Genomic DNA, 12,069 nt, shown 5'->3' with positions numbered 1-12,069 from the left:
GACTAAGCCACCATGTGCCCCCCCCCCGCCCCCACAAGTTGCTATTTTTAAAGAAAACTGAAATTGTGTCTGATAAGTAACAGCATGGACAGTGAGGGCACTGAGAACCTATACTTAGCATATAGCATAAATTTGTGAAATATTTATATTAATAATATTTTACCCATACACATTTAACCTCAGGAGGGTTCAGCATCTCTTCTGACTTGATAATTCTTGTAATGCTACTCATCAATAATAACGTGTCAAATAAACCTAGTTATTTCCTCTCTTTTCACAAGGTTGAAAGAATACATCTTTGTGATCTTCCAGAGGCCCTCTGGGGAATCTCAAAGATAGTTTTAGGTACAAAGATAATCTGAATGTTTTAGTTTACATTTAGGCTTTTTTATTTTGAGGAGGCAAAAAACAAAATGTCTGTAGATTTGCACACTTAGGATAGGAATAGGATCACGGGTGCCAAACAGTACTTGGCTGCTTACTTCATAGTGAGGATAAAACTTACAAACATAAGCGCGCCTGGGTGGCTCAGTCGGTTAGGCATCTGACTTCAGCTCAGGTCACCATCTCCTGGTTGGTGGGTTCAAGCCCCAGGTTGGGCTCTGTGCTGACAACTCAGAGCCTGGAGCCTGCTTCAGATTCTGTGTTTCCCTCTCTTTCGCTGCTCCTCCCCACTCATGCGCGCGCGCGCGCGCTCTCTCTCAAAAGTAAATAAACATTAAAAAAAAAAAAAAACTTGGGGCGCCTGGGTGGCGCAGTCGGTTAAGCGTCCGACTTCAGCCAGGTCACGATCTCGCGGTCCGTGAGTTCGAGCCCCGCGTCAGGCTCTGGGCTGATGGCTCAGAGCCTGGAGCCTGTTTCCGATTCTGTGTCTCCCTCTCTCTCTGCCCCTCCCCCGTTCATGCTCTGTCTCTCTCTGTCCCAAAAACAAAAAAATAAACGTTGAAAAAAAAAATTAAAAAAAAAAAAAACTTACAAACATAAAAGGTAACGTAGCTGTAAAAAACCTGAGCTCTCACAGAAGTCATCAAGGACGTAAAGCATATAGGGTTCATATGTGTAAAACATAAAAGGTTATTGTGGTAAACCACAGAACCTTTGAAATCTAGGCAGATGAGACAAAAAGAATTAACCCTTCATGTTGAGGCAGGGAACAGTGAACTAGTGAAATAAGCCTACCAAAACTTAGCAAACTTTGTGAAGATTGTAAACGTTTCATAGCTTTCAGACTTATTTTTTAGACATGTAAGGCAAATAAAAGTGGGGTTTTTTTTGTTTTTTGTTTTTTTTACAAATCTTATATAACTATCTGTATTCATTCAGGTTATGTCCTTCACCATTTTCTTTCTGATTCTGGAACAGTTATTTACTTTAGGACCTAACTGTGAGGGGACCGGATCAGATGGGGAGGTCATCAAATGTGGGGCAACCCAATCAGGCAGAGGCCAGTGGTGCAAGCAGTGTAAGAATTCACCCAAGGCAGAACAGAAGTTTATTGAATACACTTCAAGGGAGCAGCAGGCAGGACAGCGAAGGAGAGACTGTCTCCTAGGCGGTGGTGGTGAGGGGCCACAGTTACAGGACAGAGTGAAGGAATATAGAATTTTACCTTTTTTGGTAATCTTCAGAACTGTGCCTGGTTGTAATTGGTCAGTTAGGGCTTGTGGCTATTTAGATGTGGGTCACTTAGGGAGCCTGTTTGCATTCAGCCCTGTGGTAGCTGTGGGCCGTTTTGCCTTGATCAGGTTTCCAGTGTTCAAGTTGGTTGCCTAAAAGCAGCCTCTATACTAACTGTTCTCTTTTTCCATTGGTAAATAGAAACACATCTCATTACCTTGCATACCAAGTTGCAACTCTGCCACTACCGCTCCTAGTAGAATTTGATTCATGTATATTAATTGTATCTTTTAATGAAAGTTACTTGGATTTCATAGAGAAAACTGAGAGATCATTGAAAACTGTTACACACCAATATTTTCGTAAACTAGCAAAACGTAGAAATTCACATAACAACGAGCCACCTAGGTGCCCCTGGAAGTTAAGTTTCAATGTGACATACTACAAAACTATTACTGTTAAAATTACCAGAATAATGAATCATTTTGGATAAACACAGATTTATATGTTTTAGGATTATAAACATTAAGCAGAAGTAATACTAGCTTATTCGATCAGTAAATTTATATAAGCTCACAAAGAATATATCGAGGTAGAATAAAGATCTATGTGTTGTATTTAACACTATTAAAACATAGCTTCTTTTATTAAATCAAAATTATTAAATTTGTCTTGTTTGCCAAAGATTCATCAATATATATATTTTTTAATTTATTTTTATTCTCTACACCCAACATGGGGCTGAAACTCACAACCCAGAGATCGAGGCTGGCACGCTCTTCCAACCAAGCCAGTCAGGCACCCCAGATTCACCTATGTTAATCTAAACTTGAATTCTTAAACGTTCCTTAGGTCTTCAGGGGCACCTGGGTGGCCCAGTCAGTTAAGCATCCAACTCTTGATTTCAGCTCAAGTCACAGTCTCACAGCTCAGGAGTTTGAGCCCTGAGTTGGGCTCTGTGCTGATGTTGTGGATGGAGCCTGCTTGGGATTCTTTTTCTCCCTCTCTCTGTGCTGCATGTGGTCTCTCTCTTTCACATAAATTGGGGGGAGGGGGGGAGAGAAAACTTTTTAAAATCTAGCACATTAAGACTATTTAGAAGTTGAATTTCCTTGTTTTCTAAGAATTTTAAGAATTCTTTTATTTTTGTTCTTGAGAGAGAGAGAGCAAGCAGGGGAGGGGCAGAGGGGTGGGGACAGGTAGAGGATCCAGAAGTGAACTCTGCACTGACAGCAGAGAGCCTGATGCTGGGCTCGAAGTCAGGAACTACTCAGCAACCATGAGGTCATGACCTGAGCTCCAAGATTTTTAGGAATACTTATACAAGCACTTATTTTTCTTTATAAGCCAATCAGAACAGAGCCTCTAAAAGAGATTTTTGTAATCTAATTCATTAATATCATGTAGAGGTAGAAAAACATTACCCACACATATGAGAGGTAAAGGCCCTTCTGAATTAATAGACATGTAGACAGACTAACAGTCACAGAGAGCTTACAACTTCAGTTCTAAAATTTCAGTCGTGGTTTAACAGTTAACAGAATTATGAAATTCACTAGTCCATACTAAAGAGCTGTTCTCTTCTAAGTGAGTGTAAATTCTTCATTTGTTTGAGTCAAATAAACCTCAAAGACCAACAAACCAGATTTTCTGTCTTTTCTCCCCCTATTTAAAATGAGAATAGAGGAGCACCTAGGTGGCTCACTCAAACTTTCTACTCTTGATTTTGGCTCAGGTCAGGATCTCTTGGTTCTTCAGTTCTTGACTGACATGGGTCTCTGTGCTGACAGAGGGGAGGGAACCTGCTTGGGATTCTCTGTCTCCTCTGTCTCTGCCCCTCCCACTCATGCTTGCAAGCTCATAAACAAACAAACAAATAAATAAAATGAGAATAGATCTCTAAAGCCATTAATTCACTTAAGGGAATCATCAAATAATTAGACCATAAAACCAATTTCCAAACATAGTAGAGAGCAAAGTTAAAATTAGAAAAATGGAGAGTCAGCAAAGTTCTCTTGTATTTACCAAGAAAAGACATACCTGCGCTTAAAATAAGGCACGCAACTTCTGGTGTTTTGGTTGGTGGATCTATTATTAGGTGTCTCAATGGGACCTCCAAAATTGTTAAAAGAATTTCCTGAAAAAGATAAAATCATGACTCTAATATAGATATAAATGAACATTTTTTAAATTTATTTAAATTCATTTAAATTTATTTTAGTATGAAATAAGGGAGCCAGGCAGATATTGTAACCAATTCAAAGGAAAAATCAATATGGCACAAATTTATATAAAGGAAATTTGAGATGAATTACAAATGGAAACAGACTTTTTTTTTTCAGAGGGGGTAGGGTGGAGTCACCAGACAGAATTTATGTATCTATTACAGTTGGTTCTCATTATTCATGATAGTTATGATCTATAAAGTCCCAACAAACACTAAATTAGCAAATACGGAAATACTGCTCCTAGGAAAATACAAAGTTAAATTCCTGCAAGCCCCTGATCGCACTACTTTGTTAGCCAAGCAATATGTAACCTTTTTAAAACGTGATTCCATTCAGATGTTTAAAAACACCTAATTTAATGTATATTGTTGATTCATGAACATTTGAACTCATAGCCAACAGCACTTGTAACTTATGCCTGAGTGAAGCTTACCCGATACACATACTGGCATATCAGAACCTTTTTGTGCTTAGGAACACTAGAAAGCACTGAAGCACTATACTTGTGGGGCCATTTTAAACAGCAAAATCCTCAAGGAAAAAAATACAAACAATGTGGCTGTAAATAGAACACGAAAAGGACACTTGTTTACAATATGAGGTTGGAAACAAGAAGGCACAGAACATTACCTTACTTGACCTCAGCTGGAAACATGTATGTTGGGTGAATCTAATTTTAAAGGTCTGTGCATGTCACTAATGACCATGAAAGCATCATGAATATTGATTTGGGGGTTACAAGTAAATTTTAGTGAGTAGGCAAGTTCACAAATACAGAATCCACAAATTATGAGGACTGTTTGTACCTACATTTTACAGGGTTTCAGAATAACTCAAAGACCATGATCAGGGCTGAGATCTGGTATACTATAGATACTACATTATTTTCTGGTGAAGCCCAGTTTTTTTCTACATAACTCTTTCTTCTCAGTCCCCAGTCGTAGGTACTGGCTGTCTTGTAACCTGGGAAGTATTCAGCTTGACTCCTGACCTGTTGAGGCACCTGAGAGACAAAGATAGACATGTTAGAGGGGGTGGGGGAGAGATACTTAGATTTCCTGTTGGAGGTCTGAAATAATTTTTCTCTTGGCAGTCGTGTTATATATACATGGTGGCTTAGTGAGGTGCCTAGTGTAATATGGGATTTGGAAATTCCTATGCACAGACCATACCCAAACCAATTACATTAACATCTCATTGATTTTTGGACATTTACCACTGTTATATAGTTTCTTTTTCTAGAAAAAATGTGTTCTCAATTTCTAATGACTGATTTTCACATGTACTTTTGGAACACAAACCAGTTTGTTTTGTGGCAAATTCTGAATAATGTGGTTCCAATTACTGCTTTGGAAATAAAAATAATACTGTAGAGCAACTATATTATTTGAAAAGATAAAATTTAAGGGGATCATTGACTATCACATCAAAGGTGGGATTTTATTTTGAGGTGTTGCAGCTGTGGCAGGTGTAGGGTGTTACTAATCTAATAAATATTTCAGGTGCCTCACATTTTTACCTTATTTGCTTGTTTAAATAAGTTCATATAATTTTTGTGGACAGAATTGCTTTGCTAGTGTATCCCAACGTTATTTCTCCTCCATGATATTTTCTAAAAGAAGATCTAAGATACTTTCAAATTAATCTGAACTCCCCCACCCCCCAAATACTTATTAGGTACTAGGGAATTTCAAAGTAGAGGGACTTTTAAAGTGAAATTCCTCAAAGGCTATCAACCCCCTCCTCTTTTAAATTATATTTGAAAAGTTTATGCTTTGCTTTTACTCAGGCATAATATGGGTACATAGCCTGGTGAGGAACTTTGAAACCTTCCAAGTATCAACATACCTTCTTTGGCTTCCCAAAGCCTTTGCTATTCTCATCCCATGCCTCTGTTAGCAATGACCGCCAGTTATGTCAGTTTGTGCCAAATTATGTTGTGCTTCTTGCTTTGCACACAAATGGACAGTAGGAAAAATCATTAAACTGTTCACTTCCGAACTAATGTCAGGGTTTGAGATTAGATTGTTACAGGTGAAAGACATTTTATAGGGCTTGAACCAAAGTTATTAGAGGTAACATATTTCACAAGCAATAAAAGCACCGATGAATAGTTTGCATTACTGGACCATAAATAAAATGGTTCTGTAAATAAAACTGAATGGAATTTTTATGTCTCATACATAGAATTCACAAGTTAATTGTTGTGGTCTGGTTTTGTTCAGAGGCCTTATGTGGTTGGTTTTTGAGTTTGGGGCCTTGGGCTTTTTTAGGTACATTTGAAAGATTACCCCAAACATTCATATCATAGGAAGTAGAGTATCCCAACCACTGCCTGGAGATCAACAAAATAAGTGGGCATATTTCCAAAAAAGAAATTAAGCATGAGATATTACAGGTCACATTTTATGTTTACTAGAGTATTTGCCAGAGGTACTTCTCTGATACTAGGGCTTAAAGATGAAAATATCTTTGTGAAAGCATTCCAGTGTGTGAAACAGCAAAGGGAGTCAGCTTCTCATCATTTAGGTGCTGGTGGTTGGATTTGTGGTTAATCCGTGCCATATGGCTGCTCTCCTCAGTGGGAAGTGACGGCAGCCCTAGGAGCTTACCCCATCCCTGGGGCAGCTGCTTTGGACTCAGTTGCTTTGATCATCTTCTGTTGCACAGCTGGGAAGAGTAAGGAGTGGTTTTCAGTGTCCTAATGGAACAACATATTGGGACCACTGTCATAGATAGACTACATCTTCATTTTGAATAAGCATTCTTCAGATAGTGCAGGTGTTTTCACTTCCATGATCTCATTCAGAAACTCAAGTTTGAGTTCTTTATAAAAAAAAATGAGTGTTGAAAAGCAAATTCCTACAGAAATTTAAACATTTCACAAATAAAATTCCATTCTTAAATATTTACGTTCTGTTTCTTGCAAGTTATATTATGTTCTTTTTGTTGTTCTTTCTTTTCAAGAACTTTCAAAAGGGAGGTAGAAAAGGAGCATAATTCATGTACCTTACCCATTAAGTACAAATGTTTAATGCCATTTCAAGTGTGGTGTTATTCTTATGGTTATCTTTTAAGCTAAGGCTTACTGCTTGCTCCAGTAGCCTTCATATTATCACAATATTATAATAAATAACTTGGGGAAGATTCTCATATGAAGTATAGTGGAACCAGTAAATTTGTTGATCCAGGCATTATAAGGTAAACACTTGGGAGAAGGATGCTTGGAAATGTGGTCAGACTCTTGATACAGTTCCCCAAAAAAGAGCAAATTTTCATCACAGCATCAGATCTATATCTTCTCCATGATGGATAGAAAATCCAAAAGGAGATTTATGTAGACTCTTACTTGAGTTTCAGTCTCTTGTGAGTTATCATTAGATTTCCTCCAACCCTTTCCTTTTACTTAATCAGAGAAGCTTAGTTGCTTGTGCATCTTTGAGAACAAAATTACTTCCCCAGAAAAATGTGAGAACAGACTTTTTCCCCTATATAGCCTAACATCACAGGTGGCTGTGGTAGAGTAATAACATAGAGATGGACACTGTTAGCAAATGCTGGTTTCTTCCATGTGTGTTTTTGTTTGTTTTCCCAGGGTGTTTTGCCCATCCACATTCCAATCCCTATAATGATACTTCTATTTATTGTTGTTATCACCATCAACAGCAACTATAATCTGGCTCACAGTTTCTAAGAGCCAGGTCACTCCTTAGTTACCAGGAGAAAACCCAAACCAGTTGTTCTTTCATGTGTACAAAATCCCAGTCTTCTCACATTGCAGTGACCCTAACAGCATTTTGAGACTCCATGAATGAAACTGATAATAGAGCTATGTCTGCATTCTGATGCATTAAAAAAATTTTTTTCTCCCTGAAGGTTGAAAGATTAACCATGTAAATGAGAGAGTAATTATCAGGTATCTGTCCGTGTATAATAATGTCTTTATTGGACTGGAGAGTGTGTTGGGAAGAGGCGGTGGGGAGGGGGACAGAGTAGGGAGCATAGGGACTCTCACCCATCACTTGGCAAGAAGAGATCATGGAGGCCTTGGGTAGGTGACTTACCAACAGTCCATGTAACCAGACAATTCTCTAGAAACCTTTTCCTTTCTCCACAACTTGGGTGGCTATGGAGGGACATGTATGAGGGACATAGACTTTCCAGGCATTCTTGAAACAGTCTTTTCAACACATTTCTAAAAATCAAGGGGGAAAAATATCACAAAATCACAAAGATTGAAAGGAAATGGGTGTGAAATAGATAAAAATTGCAATTATAAGATGCTTCTAAAGAAAAGGTTTTGTTTATGAGGTGGTTGGGTGCATAGTTTTAAAGTCAACCTCAGTGAAAACTCTGGCTTTGCCACTTAGCCATGTGGCTTTATGCTGCTTATTTGTCTTCCCTGTGTTTTATTTTTCCTCATGATTAAATACAAAATCGGGGTGTATATATAATGCCTAATCCATAAGCCAAGCAACCTATGATCTCAGTTTTAAAACTCTATAAAAATACATTGAAAGCACTTAGCACAGGATTTTGAATACCATGGACACTCACTCCTGCCTCCAGGCCTTTGTACTTGTTCTTTTTGCCTGCAAGCTCTTTCCCAGACCTCCACCTGTCTTACTCTCCGACCTCCTTCAGGTCTTCAGTCACATGTGACCTTCTCAAGGAGGGAGGTCTTCCCTGTCCACCCTCTCTAAAGTGTTTTCTCTTTAGTGCTTGTTAGCATATAATATGTATTTTTTTATCTTAGTTATTACTGTATTAGCACCTAATATACTGTGCATTTATTAATTTCTCTTCTACTAACTTAAAGAAGTTTGGGAGTTTATTCACTGCTTTACCTTTGGTGTCTAAACAGTCCCTGACACAGAGTATGCAATCATTAAATGAATAGCAAATGAGTAAATATCATTATACCTGCTTTATTGAATTGAGTATTTTTTATAGTTCACAGCATCATTTGCTAGCTAATGTAGGAGGTGCTTGAGAAATTTATAATGTTAAAGTTATGCTCAGTTTACAGTATTAATTTGCTTACAAAATTCCTTTCTATAGTTAATTCAAAATTATTAGGTTCCAGTGTGATGAAAGTTTTATTTACATTAATACTTCATATAAAAAATGTGTAGCTAGGGCGCCTGGGTGGCGCAGTCGGTTAAGCATCCGACTTCAGCCAGGTCACGATCTCGCGGTCCGTGAGTTCGAGCCCCACGTCAGGCTCTGGGCTGATGGCTCAGAGCCTGGAGCCTGTTTCCAATTCTGTGTCTCCCTCTCTCTCTGCCCCTCCCACATTCATGCTCTGTCTCTCTCTGTCCCAAAAATAAATAAACGTTAAAAAAAAAAAATTTTTTTTAAAAATGTGTAGCTACAAACTGGCAGGTAAATCTGAGAGAGAAAGAATAGCTGAACATTTATCATGTGCTTGCTGTAAACACAAGAGACACAGTATTAGTTACGGCACAGGCTCCAGAATCAGGTTGTCTTTGTTCAAATCTTCATTCTGTCCCTTCCTGAGTGAGCTTGTGCTGGTTACCTAACCACTCTGTGCCTCAGTTTCCTCAGTTATATAAAGGACTTAATATTAATTCATATAAAAGTTTTAGAAAAGTACCTTTTTCATAGAATCAGTAAATGATTAAGGGCCAGGTGTTTTCTGAGCACTTCACATGAGTAAGTTTGTTTAAACCTCATGACAACGTATGAGGTAGGTACTATTCTTAGGCCCCTTAGTACATTTTTTGAAATGCAAATAGCTACTTGTTAATGTTCAGATCCTCTTAAAGTAAGACCTAGCTTTGATTTCTTTTTTCCTGTTTTAGTACATTAAAAAGTCCTCAAAACTTTACCCTATGAAAGTAAGGTTACGTTTAAGCAAGTGAATCAATATTTTGTGTCCTGGATTTTGAGGTTTCATTTGTATTTGTATTTTTAAAGAGAGAGCAAAAACAGGGAAGGGGGCAAGAGGCGGGGCAGGGGGGTGGGTAGATGGAGGGAGGGAGGGAGGGAAATCTTAAGCAGGCTCCATGCTCAGCGCACAGCACAACAACCAGCCCTACGACCCTGGGATCATGATGTGAGCTGAAATCAAGAGTCAGATAGATGCTCAAGTGACTTGAGCCACCCAGGTGCCCCTCATTTGTATTTTTAAACCATTTGTTACATTTGCTTTCCTGCTTCTCAGTTTCCTCATAGCACGTAGACTTTCATGGAAGATGGAGTTCTAGCAGTGGAATTATTATTTCCTCTTTTTGGACACTGAATAGACAATAGTAGTAATATACTTTGATGACTTGATTTTCATAGGCTTCACTTTTGTGGCAAAATTGCATTCTAAGGGGCTATTGAATGAAAGCTTTGTGGCAGCAAATTCTATACTCACCAAGAGGCACTAGAACTCATGACTCACAAGATCAAGAAGTGTACTTAATTAGACCTGTATTATTCAGTTTGGGCATTTTATACATGGCTACATGATTCAGCCATGGATCACATGTTTCAAGAGGAGTTATTTGAAAAAAGCCCTCAGATAGAATAAATTACAGGTATGGAAAATGAATCTTATGAAGTAAAAGAGGTTTCTCAGACTAGGGAATAGAAAGATGACTTAATTACATCTTCAAGAAGGAGCATGTTGAGGGGCGCCTGGGTGGCGCAGTCGGTTAAGCGTCCGACTTCAGCCAGGTCACGATCTCGCGGTCCGTGAGTTCGAGCCCCGCGTCGGGCTCTGGGCTGATGGCTCAGAGCCCGGAGCCTGTTTCCGATTCTGTGTCTCCGTCTCTCTCTGCCCCTCCCCCATTCATGCTCTGTCTCTCTCTGTCCCAAAAATAAATAAACGTTGAAAAAAAAAATTTTTTTTTTAAAAAAAAGAAGGAGCATGTTGAATAGTTGTTCTCCATACCTTAGAAGAACTGAAGAATTGGACTTACAGCAGAAAACATGGAAGTAAACAGTCCCAGCCCCCTACCAGAGATTCTGATCCAATGGGTCTTTGGTGAGGGCAGAAATTGTGCATTGTTATCAAGTATGTCCCTGGGATTCTAAATAGATAGCACTTGAAGCAAATGCTGAAATTTTTTTTGTATTTAATCAGTAGCCTGTCAAAGTCCAGAGAGCTGAACCAAGTAATCTTTTATGGTCTGCTACAACTATGTCATTTGTATAAATAAGTATATAACTATGTTTCCTGTATTGCTTCCAGTGAGATCCAAACTGTTGTAAAGGCACTAGTTTTTAGAAAACAGTGAAACAGGTTATATTGTTTAATGCTCCCTACTGCAGTTATTAAGTCACATGTTAAATGACTTAAATGTTGGAGAAATGTAAAATTTTATGCGAATATGTAACCATTGATAATTGAATTAGAAATATTGAGCAAGGAGAAGTCAAATCATGGGTCACACTTTTGAGATATGGTAAATCATCTTCAGACAATATATTGGACCCTCTTATCGCACAGGATTATAAGGGAACACATTACTAAGTTTATTTCAGGTTGCTGAACTGCACTCCTGATAAATAAACATTAAATTTATGAAAGTTAGCTTCTGCTTGCTGTGCTCTTGAGGTATCCTCTTTAATTGTTTCTGTGGGTTTGTTTTTGTTTTCTAGGGTGGAGCTATGACATTGAAGAGAAGAAGGTTCCAAAACCCAAGTCCAAGTCTTACGGTGCAAATTTTTCTTGGAACAAAAGAACAAGAGTATCCACAAAATAGGTTGGCACTGACTATATTTCTGTGCTTGACTGTGAATAAAGTCAGCTGTGCAGTATTTATAGTCCATGTATAATACATTTCTTAATCTCCTAATAAATTCGACCTTTAATCACAGATACATTTTGTGGTGTCTATTTTAAATGTTTGTTTTAAGTCTCAAAGTGAATATATTTCCTATATATAGTGATTTGAGGTGATCATACTTCTAGGTAATTTCAATATTTAACATCTATTAAAAAGAATGCTTGAAATCAACAGCAACATTTGAGTTTTACACTTGGTTCTTTATAGCCATTCTCAAGTTAATAGTGCTTATAATGGTCTCCTGGGTGGCTCAGTTGGTTAATCATCCGACTTCAGCTCAGGTCATGATCTCACAGTTTGTGAGTTCAAGCCCTGCTCCAGGCTCCACACTCTCTGCCTCTTGCTCACTCACACTCTGTCAAAAATAAATAAAATTTTATGAAATAGAATTAAATAGTTAAACATTATTTTAATGTTTATTT

General features: G+C 38.1%; 1 protein-coding gene across 3 annotated transcripts in view; it reads left to right on the top strand.

Annotated features, from left to right (window-relative positions):
- The window catches only part of NDUFS4 (NADH:ubiquinone oxidoreductase subunit S4), a 113,869-nt gene extending 102,192 nt beyond the window's left edge, over window positions 1–11,677 (top strand). For all 3 annotated transcript variants that reach the window (XM_043598631.1, XM_043598640.1, XM_043598648.1), the window contains one exon: window positions 11,460–11,677. In XM_043598631.1, the coding sequence (XP_043454566.1) occupies window positions 11,460–11,563 (104 nt within the window). In that variant the 3' untranslated portion in view covers window positions 11,564–11,677. The remainder of the gene's footprint in view (window positions 1–11,459) is intronic.
- The last annotated feature ends 392 nt before the right edge of the window (window positions 11,678–12,069 follow it).

Source organism: Prionailurus bengalensis, chromosome A1 (genome assembly GCF_016509475.1).
Source record: "Prionailurus bengalensis isolate Pbe53 chromosome A1, Fcat_Pben_1.1_paternal_pri, whole genome shotgun sequence".
In the NCBI taxonomy this organism is placed as follows: Eukaryota; Metazoa; Chordata; class Mammalia; order Carnivora; family Felidae; genus Prionailurus; species Prionailurus bengalensis.
The sequence above is the reverse complement of the archived record's forward strand: the minus strand, read 5'-3'. Positions and strand labels throughout refer to the sequence as shown.